Source organism: Crotalus tigris, unplaced genomic scaffold (genome assembly GCF_016545835.1).
Source record: "Crotalus tigris isolate CLP2741 ecotype Arizona unplaced genomic scaffold, ASM1654583v1 scf7180000017969.2108049, whole genome shotgun sequence".
In the NCBI taxonomy this organism is placed as follows: Eukaryota; Metazoa; Chordata; class Lepidosauria; order Squamata; family Viperidae; genus Crotalus; species Crotalus tigris.
In genome coordinates, this window is record NW_024096751.1 from 464,746 (window position 1) to 481,484 (window position 16,739).

The following is a 16,739-nucleotide window of genomic DNA, read 5'->3' on the forward strand; positions in this document are numbered from 1 at the left end:
GAGAGAATGTAAAAGGAAACTTACAGATAATTATTACTTCATGTACTACAAATTGCTATATTTTAATGAACAAAAATAATTATTTTTTAGTTTACTGAATTGATAGGGTTTTATAGAATTTTTTTTACCAGAAAACCTATGATTCCTTCTCAGAATTTAGATAGGATCTATTGACACAACTCAAATTGAACATTGGTTGATGTTGATGCCTATAAGAATTAAATGCAAATTCAAAATTTGAGGGAAAATTTTTATAAAATGTTTTTTTTTATTGAAAATTTTTGAAATTTTACAAGACAAATCCCCTCCCCAAACCCCCCCAGCCTCCAGTACCCTCCCCCAACTCCCCAAACCTCCCTAACCCTCCCCTGGACCTCCCAGAGTTGATTACAGGCTTATCCAAAATATTTCGAAGAAAAAAAAGAAAAAAAGAAAAAACTTAAAACACATATAAAACTTAAAACACATATAAATCCTAAACAAGTCTAGATATTTTAAATTAAATAGATTATCTCTAGAAAGTAATAATCATTAAGCACATTATAATGTACTCTAAACATCTTCTAATCATACTTATAATATTATCCATCATTCTATATAAGTTCCTCCCAGAACACAATTTTAAACACTACTTTCTTTGAACATCTATAACTATAATATAAAATCTAATTTAAATCATAAACAAATCTAAATACGTTTAATTAAACGAGTTATACTCCCTCCAAAACACAGATTTAAACATTACTTAAAACTTAAAACCTTAGAGTCCCCTTATACACATTTAATCAAGTTCCATCTTAAAAATAATAATAATAATAATTAGAAAAAAAATAAACCCAAACACTAAACACATTATAGTATACTCCAAACCTTCTAATATCATGCTAATATTATTATCATTTTTATAAACTCCCCCAAAACACAAATTTAAACATTACTTAAAACTTAAGAAATCCCTTATACACATTTAAATCTTTATCAACAACAAATTCCATCCACAATAAACACATTAAAAATTTAAATCTTCACCAATAACAAATTCCATCAATCTCGATTGTCCATTTTCATTCTCCATCCTTATCATTCTCTAATTTTTATCAAACTCAAGAGAAATTCTTTGAGATCTGCCTTTAAGGATTCCTTCAAAATTTCTGAATCTCCCAACAACTCAGAAGCCAATACATGTGGGGATTCCTTAAACTCCTTATTCTGTTGGTCTTTTTCTTTATAATTATGTGTTGCACGAATTGTCTTCTGCCCCTTCCTCTCAACTTGTTGAGACTCCTCAAGCTGAGATTTCCCATTTTTCATTTCAGACAACAATTCCATCCTTGAAGATTGCTCCAGAGGCTTTATAAGTCTTGCTTCTCCCACAGATTCAGAAACCACTAGATGTGAAGCTTCCTTGATCTTCTTCTGTTGTTGCTTTTCTTTACAGTTATATGCTACACAAGTTATCTTCTGCTCCTCAATCTGAACATGTTGAGATCTCTCAGGCAGTGGTTCCCCAATTTTAAAGTCTTCAAACTGTACTTCTCCATTCTTTTCTTCCAAGGTTTTAAACTTAATAGATGACGATGAACATAGCCCCAGGACCGAAGTATAAAAATCTTTTGCTTGAGAAGCAGTATTAAGTCTATAAGATATCCCCAGGTAGTTCACCACCATTCCAATCGGAACATCCCATCTGAACGAAATTCGTCTCTTTTTAAGTTCATTTGCTAAAAAAGCAAACTCCTTTCTTCTTCTTAAAATTTTAGATGGGATCTCCTTTAAAATTATAACATCTTGTGAAGCGATTTGAAATCTCTTTTTATAAAAAGCTTGTATAATTTCATTGCGTAGAGATCTTTTCCCAAAGTAGATTACCACATCTCTTGGCAAATTCTTTTGCACTGCCACCACTGAGTTAACTCGAAATAATTTTTCAATTTCACTAAGTATTTCTTTTTTTTCTTTATTCAAAATCAAGCAAAATCCTTTGCAACCATCTCTTTCAGATCTCCTTGCAAGGACTCTCCCAAGCCTCTAATTCTTAAGGCATATTCCATTTGTCCATATTGAAGCATAAGAATCTCATTTTCCATTTCTTTTTCCATACTTTCAGTTTTTCCCTCCATTAATTCCACTTTTTCAGCTACTTCTTCCACACGGGAGTTCAACTTTTCAATAACAGAAGCAACTCCTTTTAAAGCCAAAACTATGTCTTGCCTCAAAATCTTGTTATTTTCCTCTAAAATCTTTTTCATTTCTGCCCTAATTTGAATTGTGAGATTTCCCATCATATCTTGCAAATCCTTCATGATTGTTGGTTGAACCACAGAAGAGGGTGAAACTATTGATTTAGGAACTGTAAGAGTCCCTAGACGCTTTGGAGCCATCTTAAAAAAAAACAAAAAAACTTTACTCCTTCTTGAGAATTACAAAAATTTAAAATAATAAAAAAGGGGAGTTAAAAAAGAAGAAAAAAGAAAAAAGAAATTAAAGTATCCGTTCCAATCATTAAAAAGGGGGAAGAAAAAACACCAAAAAGCCTGCCTTTTAAAAGTACAAAAGACAAAGCAAAAAAGTCAAACAAAAACAATAATGTTTAAAAAATTAAACAACAAAAATAATAATGCTTCTAAAATCCATCCAATCATTAAAAAGAAGAAAAAAAAAAAGAGAAAGTAAGAGAAACCGATCGCCATTCTAACTTCCCCCCCCCAAAAAAACGCTAGAAAGTCTGCCGATCGCCATTTTACTTTCCCTTTCAGCACAAAGTAAAAAGTAAAAGGAGAGAATATAAACATGAAAATAAACCTTTAAGCTTAAAATACATATAAAATCAAAAAAAGCAAAAAGTAAATCCTCTAATCAACTCTGTCCGCTTCTAAAAAAAACTCACCAGGTCCCTTTAAGCGCGGAGGTGGTTGCAACGGCTTGTTTTGTCCCTAGGGCAAAAACAGCTGGGAAGCGGAGACAGTCTGAACTCCGTGGGAGCACTCTGTCACCCCCCAAAAAAGAAATTGGGGGTACATAAGAGGCTCTACCACTATTCAGACAACCCTCTTCCCCCCCCTTTGCCCGGGAGGGGGATTTTGAACCGCAGAACAGCTGATGTACGCTGTTCATAGCGATTCATTACACTTACCCAGGAGGATGGCTACAAAGTAGCCGCCATCGCCGCGCAGATCCACCGGAAGTCGCCTATAAAATGTTTTATAGATGGCATCTAGATCCTAAAAAATTATCTTGTATGTATTCTAATTTACAACCCAAATGTTGGAGATGTGGTAATTTGGATGCGACATATTTTCACATTTGGTGGGATTGTAAAAAGGTAAAGGCTTTTTGGATTATGATTTGGTGGAACATTCAAAAGATTTTTAGAAGGAAGATAAAGTTTACTCCTCAATTACTTTTATTGGGTATTTTTGTGGATTTAAATGACAAAGAAACTATTTTAATGTCGAATTTATTAACTGCAGCAAGGTTACTAGTAGGCTCATACTGGAAGAAAGATTCGTTGCCTACTTTAGAAGAATGGATATTTAAAGTTTCTAATTTTGCAGAAATGGCAAAAATTTCTGCTTATTTGAAGGATCATACACAAGAAAGATATATTATTGTATGGAGAAGATGGATAGATTATATTCAGAAAAAGTATGGGACTACAAAGTTTCATTTATTTTATGAGTAAATTTTATAGTAAATGTAGTGATTTGTTTATGATGTAATTTAAGGGGAGTTAAAGGCTAAGTATGATTTTTTTTCTTTCCTTTTCTTTTTTCTTTTCTTTTTTTTATTGTTAACTTTGTCATTAATAATCCTGTACTCTGCTCTGGGAAGTGAGGGGGGGGGAGGGTTGAGGGTGGGTGGGTAAGGATAATACAGATATGGTAGTTTATGAGAGAGGTGGTGCTTGGGCATTTCCCCTATGCTGCGTTCATGTGTTTGAGAGGGATGAGAGGGGAGGAAGGTGTAGGGAGGAAGTAGGATGGTAAGAGGAGAAGGGGAGGGGAAGAGAGTAGGAGGGGAGGAGAAAAAGAGGAGGGAAGTAGGGAAGGTATTAGAGAGGGTGGACGCAGCCTGGGGGGAATGGGCAGGCGGTACCAATGGTTATGAATTTATCTTATCTTGTAAATTGTATTTTGTATGATGAATAAATGGAAAATAAAAACTTTTTAATGTTAAAACTTTTATTTACTAAACCTAGCTTTCGTCAAGAGCTCTTGACGAAAGCTAGGTTTAGTAAATAAAAGTTTTAACATTTTTAACTTTTGTATAATTTTATTCTCTTGGTGTTCAACTATTTATTGATTTATATATATATATATATATATATATATATATATATATATATATATATATATATATATATATATATATATATATATGAATTAAATGTAAATTCTAGCATATTGAAGTATATTCAAGCATACCCTTTAAAAAATATTTCAGTAACCTAAAATTCCAAAGCATTGGTACTCAGCAATATTAATGTAGCTAGTATAATGTTGCACTAAATGTGTATATTTGGTAACGCTGATCTCCTTCTGTGTATATTTGTTAACTTGGGATTTAAAACGGAATGCAACTTGCTCAGTTATCTCACACTTCATGCCAATCTAATCTGTTAGAACCTATAGTTGGTTTGATCCCATTGGGGATGAAACAGTATTATAAGTATGCACGTTATGAGTTTATGATATGAAATCAAATTGATGCATCAATAAATTTTGCTCTACTTAATGTGGATATTGTTGCACACTAATAATCTATTGATTTAAATTAAAAACACTTTTTTTTGCCTTATTGTAGTTCTCAAGATCTCACTGTGAGTCTTAATGCTTCATCTAGCGTGGTTACATCCTTTGAGAATGCTAATGACCCATCTATTGAACAAGACTTAGAGTATGAACAAGGGGAAGATGAAATTGGTTATGACAAATCAGATGTTCCTGAGGAGTATGCGGAGGAGTATTCGGAAGAACAATATGAAGGCCAAGAGGCTGAGTTGATAGAAGATCAAATAGAATATGAGGAAGATCAGGGTGAAGAAGAGAATTATAACGATGAAGTGCTGGATCTTGAAATCAATGAACCTCTAGATGAATTTCCGGTGAGGTTTTTTTTTTCCCTTCTATTTTAGTTTTTGAGATAACATTGCTGCACATGCTTAGGTTTTTAGACTGATCTGAAATCTGTTTACCTCCCTTTGGGACCAGAACAAAATTAGACCTATTATCACTGTCTGCCAGTTTCTTTATCTAGACTGTGACAAAGTTTGTGTTGACAGCTTGTTTGGCTGCAGGTAATGCTCTTTTGTCATTCTGGAAGGCAGTTGAGAATCATGACCTTGAAGATTGTATCCTTAAGGAAGAAAACAGCTTTGTGTGGTGCAGACGCAGTGCCAATTGTTAGAAGTACTTAATGCAAAAGCTTTTATCCAGGCTTTAGACAAGATCTGATAAAGTCCTTCGAAGGTGAAAAGATTATTGACCTGCTAAAGACATCTTTAAGGTGCTAATATTCCAAAGTGATTGATGTTCTGCTCACTCATTTCCACCCTCCCCTTTTTTTGTAATTGAGAACTGTCTAAAACTGAATAAAGAGATTTGAGGTTACTTTAGAACATGTCTCATATATAATTTGTTTCAGTTTCAGTGTATATTGCTCTGATTTGAAACTAGAATAGATTTATTGCCATTTATTAGAAGTATTTCTCAACTAAAAATACCCTAGCAAACAAAAGGATTTATTGTTCCTTTATCTTTGCTTTAAAGCCTAAATCACATAATAAAATACTGTATGTTATTCTTAGATGTATAAGACATAAATAAATAATGGGAAAGTACATTTCATGAAAATAAAGGTATTGTATTACTCTCAAATTAGTTGAATATTTTATTAAAATCAAAAATTCTACATTTAAAAAGGAATTAATGTGAACTATCACATCATTATGCCATGTAAGCTGCTCTGGGAGCAATTAATTTTCATTTTATGGAGTAGGGTATATATGCTTTAAGTAAGTAGATATAATTTTTCCTAACACATGTTTTTAAAACTGTACTAATTATAGTAATGCTGGTGTCATGTTTTAAATTTTAAGAGGGTTTATCTTCTAAGTTATTGATACAAAAAATAAATAGCTGCCTCATATAAATATATTAAATGTGTTGTTGGTTTAACGGATACCTATATGAATGTAGTGTTGTATTTGAATCTTCATAACCTTTATATAATCATATGGATTCCAATTTCTCACCCATTAAGTCTTAGTTGCAACAAGGTATAAAGTTGTTGTCATGATTAATATTAATTATAATTTATCTTAAGCTCCATTCACCATTTAAATCCTAATTCACTGATAAAAACTAGTTTGCATAAATCAGTTATATTTAAGGTAGATTCAAGATGCTGGAGATAGAAAATGTACAGAAGTACGGAAGTTTATGACTTTTTTCCAGTCTGTTAATCAGAGCTCGTCAAGTTGGAAGATTGCATTTATACCAGCCCCTTCTGAATAAATAAGCAGTGATATATTTAGAAAATAAAATTAGTTTAAGTGAAAGGCTTCCTTGTGCATTTCTTTCAGGATGAAGATTATGTACAATCTTATAGTGGAGAACAAGTAATTGAACAACAAGAATATGTAGCTGAAGAAGAGTTAGAAGAGGTTGCTGATACCCAGTCACCTCCAAATGAGTCAGAAGAGGTACTGCAGAAAAGCTGGAACATTAAAAAAAAAAAAACATATTTCAGATAGATTTTTCAATTTGGTATTTACCTTTGGCATTGCTTTTTCTCAATATTTCTATTGCAAAAGTAGCTATAAAGAGAAACTACGACCCTATGATGTTAACTTTTAGCAAGCAGACTTATATACCAGGATGTTCAACATTCCTGAATACTCATTTTCAGGGAAAAACTAGAGATATGAAGGCAAGTGGTGTACGTGCTACTTGTGCCACAGCTGCTTCTCCTCCATTTGTTTCTCATTTTTGGCAGCCTTTACAAATAGCGCTGGAGTAATAGAGCCCACTTCAGTCATCATCCAATATTTCATTTACTTTTCATATCTGAATTTTTTTAAAACGTGTCCATAGCCATGCTTTAGAAGAAAATGCACAGTACTTTGTGACCAGAAATTCATAAATGCTTAGCATTATACCAGAATTAATTGTTCTGCATTGAAGTATCTTCTGCTTGATATAAAATCCTCGATCATTTTTCACTTTGTTCTTTGTGGAAACCGAGTCACCTTTTTTTAGCATTCCTTATATGTAGTTGAAACAGTTTCATTCATCTGCTCACAGTGTTCTCATATATTATCTTTATTCCATAAACATCATGACCTACTTGCTAGCAAGTAAATGTAAAAAAAAAAAAAAACCCCAAATAACGAAAACTCAGTTGTGCTTGAATGATATTTTAGTAAACTAGTTCTTCTACAGAGTTTTCTGTCGAGACTTCTCATTCCTTGTTCAATTTGATTTCCTTCTCCATTGCATCAAAGGAGAAACGGTCTTAGAAGCTAGTGATGAAACCTAAATCTTGGCTAGATATTTAACATGTGCTGTATACCACATTCTCCGTTCCATAAGAATTTTGATCCTTGACATTTCAAAACCGTTGGATGAGTAGATGAGACCTTGCTAGAAGATAGAGACAAGAAATTTAGAGTGACTTAAGGCATCTGTCCATGAAAATACCAGTCATTACCTGAGCAATAAGTTTATTTTTCGGTGAGGCATTTATTTTCTTTTCCTCTTCTACAAGAGGCTAGCTGCCACTCTTAGCTTTCACTGCCTGTATTTGAGGGAAGGGGGATTATATTTGGATTTAAGGTTTTCCTCATCCTCAGTTTCTTTTGAAGTCCGGAGTGGGAGCTTTAGTTGGACTGTTTGACAGGCAGTTCATTTTTTCCCCTCTATCACCTTAAAATAAGGGCTCATCATCCAAGTTAGTGTATTCCTTAGAGTACTGGTTGGTTTACTTGGTATTTAAATTCTGTGATTTTCTTCTTTTAAGCATGTTGAAGCACTTCCTGCAATAGAAAGTACAGTGCTCTGTAGATTAAGAGTAGAATTGTAGGGTTTGAAAAAAATATCTTGTAGGCACCATAACTAGCACTGATGTTTTTTTTTCTTTTTCAATCATTCCTAACAGATTAATTTCAGTAATTTAAGAATGTAGCCTATCAGTAATAAGACACTAACTTATACCATGCAAACTGTAAAGAGAATATTTTAAAGCTTTCACTACACAGAGGAATCTTGCCAAAGTCATCCAGTTGAAAAATGCTATAATTCTCTTACCCTCAAATATTATTTCTCTTACACTTCCAGGAATTTTATTAACTCATTTTCTGTTTTGTTATGCTTTGTGGGAGGTTATTCAGTTACAGGAAGTGAGCAGTGAGAAAGATTTCCAAACTTCTGTTAAGAGTTATGGCTATGATCCTAAATACATTAACTGTAATGGTATGTGGGAAAGGTCTTGGGAGATGGAAGAAGGGAAGAGATGCTGCCTCAGGAAGGGTCAGATGCAGTTGCAAGGTCAGCTGCAAATTGCATAATGGACAGGGAAAGAGACTCAGAAGAGTCTTTTAACTTCTTAGGCTATAAAAAGAGATGGTGGGACCTATGTGTTTTAAGATTGTCTTACAGTAAAGTAGTATTAACTCACCTGGTCATGTTTCCTGTGTAGTCTGCTTGGGAAGGCTGACGTTCCTTAATGTTTTCTGATGAACACTGTTAACATAACAAGGAAGTAGCCATTCAATTTTAATGCAGCATTCCCCTTTATATATTTTAGCCTGGAAAAATTCTTAAATAATTTAGACTTCCCCAAATTATTTTTAAATATTGCAATCTGAAATTAATCCTCCTGAACTCATAATAAGAAATGCAGCACTCTCCTATCTTGACACGAAACACTGATTTTTAGTATAGACTTTAAAGAATGAATAAAGCAGGCATGTCAAAGTGCCGGCCCACGGGCTGGATGCGTCACGCCAAAACCGCACCCACCCCATTGCCAGCAGTGGGGAAAAATCGTGATACATCGCGCGACGTCATGTGATGTCGCAAGTTTGACTGTCATGGTTCTGACAGGTGAAACTCTTCAAAGAACTTTGAGGCATTGTTTACCTTAAAGAGTCTTTATTTTGAGTAGCATAACATTGGCACTGCATAATCAAAGCCAAAAACTGAATTCCCCTCCCCTGAGCACAGAGTATCAAAGGACAATTCCTTCCTCCAATTAATTGTCATAAATCACATTCTCCAATTAGCTTGAAGCGCGGGTTTCCTCTCCCTTGCTTCTCATGCTGGATTCAGTGTTGTTATGTCTACCTGGACTTTCGTTTACATTCCCCCTCCCAGCATCATCTAACTCTAAAAGCAAAAGGTAAAAGATGGCTATAATTACATCTGTTGTCATTGCAAAAACATCTGATGTTAGCAGCGTTGATATCTGCCCCCTCCTTATAAAAAGGATAAATCCTATAATATAAACAAAAGCACAGGTTAGGGATTGCCTCTCGGTTTGTTATGGTGTTTCTTATAAAACCTAGTAATGAGTCTATCAGCTTTCACATTGCTAGACTTCACCCAAGTGGCTTCAGATAACGAGTATCCCTTCCATTGTATTAAATACTGCAATTTCCCTTTAAAAATTCTAGAGTCAAGAATATGCTTTACTTCATAGTCTGTCCTGACACCACGAGGGGTCGAGGTGCCTTCTTAGGGGGAGGTCTTAAAGTGGAATCCTGGTAAGGTTTCAACAAGTTGCAATGGAAAATGGTGAATTTTTCCTAAGAGCTTAGGGAGTTTTAATTCCACTGTAACTGGGTTAATGATCTTTATAATGGGGAAAGGTCCCAAGAACTTTGGTACTAGCTGCTTACTGGGTAATTTGAACTGTAAATATTTAGTCGACAGATAAATCTTTTCCCCAACTTGGAATGTTCTTTGAATAGCCCTTTTTCTATCCGCCTGCTTTTTATATGCCTCGGAAGCTTTTTTAAAAGCAGTTTTTGTGGTTTTCCAAACTTCTTCCCACCCCTTTACCCATTGGTCAAGTGTCTGTGAAGTGGAGGGCGCCTGGGGATATTCAGGTATCGGGTTGAACTCTTTTCCTGTGGCCACTTTAAAAGGCATGAAGCCAGTATCGCTGTGAACAGAGTTATTGTAAGCCACCTCTGCGAAGGGGAGGAGGTCAGTCCAGTTTGTTTATTGATAGCTGACATAGCATTTGAGATATTGCTCCACTATTGAGTTCATGGATTCAGCCCACTCCCATTAGTAGCTGGATGAAAAACAGATGATAGACCTTGAGATGAACCAATTAGTTTAAGGAAACTTCTCCAAAACCTAGCTGTGAACTGCACGCTCCTGTCCGAGATTGTTCGTTTAATGCGCCATGCAGCTGGTAGATGTGTTTTAAAAACATTTTGGTCAATTGTTGGGCGGACGGAAGCTCTTTGCTGTTGGTGAAATGAGCCTGCTTTGAAAACAGATTTATCACAGTCCAGATGACTGTATTTCCTCTACTTTCAGATAGATCTACTATAAAATCCATAGCAATTTCTTCCCATGGTTGGGAAGGATCTGCCACTGGTTGCAACAACCCAGGGGGTTTCCCTGGAATTCTTTTCATGGTGGCACATACAGCACAACTCTTAACATAGCTTTCGACATCCCGTTTCAAACCCAGCCACCAGAATTGCCGGCGGATGGGGTGTAATGTTTTTAAATATCCAAAATGTCCAGGCTGTTTAATATCATGGCCGTGTCGGAGAGTGTTAAGGTGGAGGTCTCTGGCAAGTATAACTTTCCCCCCTTGTAAGCCAAACCATCCCTGCACATTAGGGATGTTTGATTGTCTTTGAACCATTGGTCGGTGAGGAGCTCTTGTTTTATTTTCTTTGCCCCAGGGTCATCAGGGTTAGGGGCTCTTGGAGGTGGGATTCTGCATGGCGTGAATTGAGAGGCTGTTTATGGATTGGAGATAAGTGCCTCATTAACCTCTTCATGCTGGCTTTTATATTGGGACAGTCTGGATAGAGCATTTGCTAAGAAGTTTTTCTGTCCTGGTATGTATTTTAAAGTGAAGTTAAAATGGTTAAAGTACTGCGCCCATCGCACTTGTTTCAGAGACAATTTATGGGGAGTTTTCAGCGCTTCTAGATTTTTATGATCAGTCCATACTTGAAAGGCCCCAGAGCCCAGCGGATTGTGAACACCTCCTTTTCCCACACAGCCCACCTTCTCTCTCGCTCAGTGATTTTTTTTCGAGGTGTAGGCGCAAGGTTGTAAGGTTTCAGTCCTCAGCAGCAGACGATTTCGTGGTTCTCCATCGGTCTGGGGAAGACAACATGCGAGAATCCCCTCTTGGCAGCCCAACCTCGTCCGTCTTTGAAGCACTTGAAGGTGGCAAGGCTGCCTCGAGGTGTCTGGAGTTTCTGCTGGGTTGGAGCTATTCTGACGACCAGATCAGCTGTCCTTGCGGCTTGGGCTTTGCCCTCAGCTGGGAGGCCTAAAAAAGTTCCTTCTCCACTGGCGCGCTGACTGGCGCTCCCCCTTCTGGGGTAGCAGCCTTTGCCGGGGTGCTGGTTTCAGGCGTTATCTCTTTCTCCATGCTGAGATCTTCCCTGAATCTTTGTTAACTTACCCCTCTTGTCTAGGGACAGCAACTGGGGCTTGGGACCCCAAAATAATTAGGAAAAAGGTTGAGTTTTTGGCTTAATGTTATGGTTGCGACAGATGAAACTCTTCAAAGAACTTCATAACATCGGCAGGGCGTAATCAAAGCCAAAAACTGAATTCCCCTCCCCTGAGCACATAATATCAAAGCACAATTCCCTCCTCCAGTTAACAGTCATAAATCACATTCTCCCCAATTTCTTATCAGCTCTGGTTACAATAACCTTGCTTCTCAGGCTGGATCCAATGTTGTTATGTCTAGCTGGACTCTCTTCACATTCCCTGTCCCAGCATCATCTAACTTTAAAAACAAAAGGTAAAAGATGGCTACAATTCCATCTGTGGTCAGTGCAAAAACATCCGATGTTAGCAGCGTTGACATTGACATGCCTGGATTAAAGAGATATATCTTGGAAGCTCAGAGGAAAGATCCAAAGTCCCAAAAGTGTTTTTTTTTCCAAAAGACAAATGGACTTTGTTTTTCCTTGAAGATATTTTACTTCTCATCCAAGAAGCTTCTTCAGTTCTCCAGTTCCCTTCAGGGAAAAACAAAGTCCAGTTGCCTTTCGGTAAAAAAAAACACTTTTGGGTCAACCATGACCTGGATGACTGAAAATCTCCATAAGCAAGATATAAAGATTGTAGTCCTGCCTGTTCTACAGTTGCTCCCTAATGAAATTCACTGCTCCAGATGTATTGCTTCTTTAATGTTATTTCTATAATTTCTATTTCAGAATGTTAGCTCTTTTGAGTAAAAACTTTTGATTTCAAAAATACAATTTTGATGCCATTTTTCTCCTTCCTTGCTTGTCCTAAAATTACACCTTTTTGTAAAGTGTTTAGCCATAATTATTATTAGCTGAATTTAAACATGGACTAAATTTCTGCATTATTTCTTTTTTTTTTCACATTCCACTTCATGAAATCAGTTAAATTTCACATAGTGCTGTATTATTGAACAGTATATTATAGTGGAACGATATTGAATTTTAAGAAAGACCCATGGCTTATTATTGCATGATAAAATTAACATTGAAGAATTTTGACTTAGAGTTGCTTAAATACCACTCTGGACAGCGTATATGATATTATACATGATACACACTGATTTAATAGATTTCAAAACCTTGTAAATATGTAAGATCGGCATTTTATCCTGTCCTTCTCTGTTAACAGGCAATTATTGAAAATCTGGAGTTTCAAGAAGAGACCAAAGAAGAGTCAGATGAAGAAGAGGAAGATGATGAAGAGTCTGGTCGGTTACGGTTCAAAACTGAACGGAAAGAAGGAACAATTATTAGGCTATCAGACATAACAAGGGAGCGAAGAAACATTCCAGAAACTTTGGGTAAGACTTTAGAGCAGTGGTTCTTAACCTTTCTAATGCCGTGACCCCATAATACAGTTCCCCATGTTGTGGTGACCCCCAAGTGGGTGTGGCCACCAATAAGAGGGAGTAGGACAGCTAGGGAAAAGGGGAAAAAATGGCGGACAGCATGGCTTGGCGACCCCCGTGAAATGGTCATTCGACCCCAAATGGGGTCCCGACCCACAGGTTGAGAACCACTGCTTTAGAGGAATGGTTAGAAAACTAGATTTTTTTATTGGTTAAACAACAGACTAGCACATTACATGCACAATTGAATAATAATACAAAAATTAAAAATATAAATAATTGTGCTGAAGGTCTGAATTATAAGCAGTGAGGGTGAAAAGAAGTAAAATTATAAAATAAAAAAAATAATTTGCAGTTCAAGAGCACTTTTATAATGTGTACAGACAGTCCTCCTCAACTTATGTACATTTGTTCAGTGACCGTTAAGGTGCTGAAGTTGTGGCAGAGTTGACAAAATGGAGGTACAGCTGTTCCAGCTATCACACCATCTTTGTGACCACCTACAATGCGGTACAGGTGCTCTGGTGACCAGCTTGCGTTTATGATGTCGCAAGGAGGCAGGATCATGTAACCAGCGACCTTCTCTGCTGGCTTTCCACAAGCAAAATCCATGAGAAAGTCAGCAGGGAATGTCACAAGTTGTTCCGTTTAGTCTCTCCTGCTTCTTCTACCCACCTGAAGCACATGTGCTTTATGTTGGCCCTTCCCTGACTCACACACTGTCTGCATCTGCGCTCCCTTTTGTGTATGATCATCCCCACACTGCTTACCTGGAACCCTCACTGCTTCCCACTTAGCAAGCTGCACAGGGGTGACCACAGCAACCTGGACTGCCAGGATTGTCCTTGCTAAGCACTGTGGTCATGTGATGTGCTCTATGACCACACCAGGTAGCAACTGTAATTTTGGTCCCAATTGCCACTGTAATCCTAGGCCAGGGGTGGGGAACCTTGCCTCTTTTATGACTCGTGGACTTCAACTCCCAGAATTCCTGAGCCAGGATGGCTCAGCTTGGAAACTCTCCCTTTCTCCTCAGCATGGCTGGCTCAGGAATTCTGGGAGTTGAAGTCCACGAGTCATAAAAGAGCCAAGGTTGCCTACCCTTGCCCTAAGACTACCTGTATTTATTCAGGATGGGAAGTTGTTAAAGATCTTGTGGCAGTATTGGTAGTGTAAAATAATATGATCTGGTAAATTTAGATAGGTCTTATCTTTCCTGATATGAGAACAAACATATTAAGGTGTCATACAATGTCCGCTGAGCTTCAGGTCGAATCAGCTTTTCTAGAAGGACAGGCTAATTAAAGATGCTACTGAAAGAAATCTCAGATTGATGTCATAGCAAGGTGGAATCAGGCAGGTTTAGTAATGAATTATTTAGAGTCTCAGTGTGAGTCTCAGTGTGATACCTTGTGAAACTACACACAAGAAGGACTTCTTTTGAAGTGTCCTGTGTTACAAGTTCGATATGAAGGTACGTTGTAATTTTCTAACAGAACATGTTGCTGTAAAACTATCACAGGAGTACATTTCTTCTGTCACATTAAGAGACATGGACACGTCCACTGTCTGGTCTGATGCCTCATACAGAAGTAATGTAGATGTTTCACGCTTTGTGAATTGAAAGCCTCTTGAAGAAATTTTGCTGTTTTACAGATTGACTTAGCAGTCAATCTGACTTACGTGAAATCATGACATGGTGTAATATGTCATGTGTTGTTCCTCTGAGGTTGTCTTTACCTCCTTTTAAGAACTGCTAAGGACCAGATGGTTTTCTTTACTGTGTCCTGGTACGTAGAACCATAGAACTCAAAGAGGGAGTAGTTTCTTTTTCACATGACTGTAGGTGCTTCTCGGGGTGGGGATATTGGGGTGGGAGTGGCAGGTTGGAGAAGTCTGATTTATTAGTTCTGAATTAATCTAAAATTTGGAACCAATAAAATAATAAATAATAAGAATAATTTGAGAATAATATATCTGCTGTACGTTTCACACAGGTATTTAACATGTGAGATGGGCTAAATGAAGTTTGAAACATCTTTCATATTCAATGAATCCGATCTGCCCGTTGCTGGGGATTATTCAGCTCTACCACGCAAAATGCTATATTTCAAATAACAAAAGTTGTTGGGTATTGCTCAAAGGGGCAGATATTAAAAAAAATGCTTTTTAGCTATCCAAATCATAAATCAGAATTCTCCAACCTGCCACCCTCCACCCCAATATCCCCACATTTCCTTTTCCCAGATTTTATGTGTTTGTAGTTGCTGGGAGTTGTAATTTACAGGTAATCACTGATTTACAATTATAATTGGGACCAGAATTTCCTTTGCTAAGCAGGGCGGTTAAGTAAATCGTGCCCATTCCATAACATTTTTACTAAGGTTGTTAAGTGAATCACTGCACTTGTTAAGCCAATCTTCCTTCCCTCATTGATTTTGCTTGTTGGAAGCTGATTGGAAAGGTTTCAAATGGCAATCCCAATGGGCACTACAACCATCATAAATAAGTGCCAGCTGCCAAGCATCCAAATTGTGGTCACATGGCCGTTACATGGGTATATTGTGATAGTCATAAGTGTGAGGATCAGCTGGAAGCCACCTTTTCGGTGCTGTTGTGACTTTGAATGATTGCTAAATGAATAGTTGTAAGCTGAGGACTGCATGTATATGAGAGGGGCCTCATATGCTATTCTAAACCCATTTAGGGTGGTGGAATCTGTAGCACAGTGTTTCTCAATCTTGACAATTTTAAGGCATGTGGACTTCAACTCCCAGAATTCCACAGCCAGCAATGCTGGCTGTGGAATTCTGGGAGTTGAAGTCCACATGCCTTAAAATTGTCATGGTTGAGAAACACTGCTGTAGCAGAAGTGAGGGGGGAGGAGTAAGAGGCTTGGCTAGCTTGCTGATGGGGAGGAAGTGCCTGAAGGAGATCCTCCCTAAAAACCTAGCAGTATTTTTCTAGTAGTTCTGTAGTGAGTGCATGAGTCTGGGGAGATTCAAGGAACCAGAAATGAAACAAGGAGCAGGTCAGCGTGGTATGTTTATTGCTATTTGCCTATAGACAAGCACCTTGTGTTAAGCCTGGAAAGATAGATAGTTTGTAGTGGGATGCTTTGATAATGGAATATTTTGAGAATATATATTGAGCTGGAAAAAAAAATCTGTCTCAATTGATATTAAGAAACTATGGGAGCAAAATTTATTGCGCTTTGCTTTTATTTGACAAAATTCCTTTTTTAAAAAAAAATTTTCAGCCTCTTATCTGAAAAGTACAAGATTAGCAAGCTGTCTCTATGGAACTATCTTAAAAAGTGTTTGGAAATACTGATTATTTATTTGATAGCTGTTTCCTTAGTTTCATAAATAACAGTATCAAAGTACAGTAAAAAATAACCCCGTGATATCTCATTAGCAGTTTGCCATTGTCAGCTAGAGCAGTTAAGTGATCTGCAATAATTGTTGTCTATTAGGGAAAACTGTAGTAAAAGTGGCGTAATAAATATTACTTTCTTTCAGAAGAGATTGCTCTTAATAAGAATTATGGGTATAGAAATGGAATTCCATTGAGTGGTTACAATTTTTACTTTAACATCTAGACATAAATTGAGAAAACACTTAAACAGAAATTAATATTTTAGTTGA

At 36.9% G+C, this 16,739-nt stretch overlaps 1 protein-coding gene and 1 long non-coding RNA gene across 9 annotated transcripts in view; one reads left to right on the forward strand and one right to left on the reverse strand.

Moving 5' to 3' along the window:
• Nucleotides 1-16,739, forward strand: part of RBM33 (RNA binding motif protein 33) — a 123,852-nt gene that overhangs the window by 21,304 nt on the left and 85,809 nt on the right. For 6 of the 8 annotated variants that reach the window (XM_039345666.1, XM_039345659.1, XM_039345663.1 and 3 more), the window contains exons 5-7: nt 4,804-5,104; nt 6,584-6,703; nt 12,873-13,044. In XM_039345666.1, coding sequence (XP_039201600.1) covers nt 4,804-5,104; nt 6,584-6,703; nt 12,873-13,044 — 593 coding nt within the window. The remainder of the gene's footprint in view (nt 1-4,803; nt 5,105-6,583; nt 6,704-12,872; nt 13,045-16,739) is intronic. The other 2 variants (XM_039345661.1, XM_039345662.1) reach the window with 1 other exon arrangement.
• On the reverse strand, nt 6,715-12,947 carry LOC120308941. Its single transcript, XR_005556962.1, has 4 exons — nt 12,823-12,947; nt 9,421-9,494; nt 8,677-8,741; nt 6,715-8,035 (listed from the first exon to the last, which is right to left on the reverse strand). It is a non-coding gene; the product is annotated as an uncharacterized LOC120308941 (long non-coding RNA).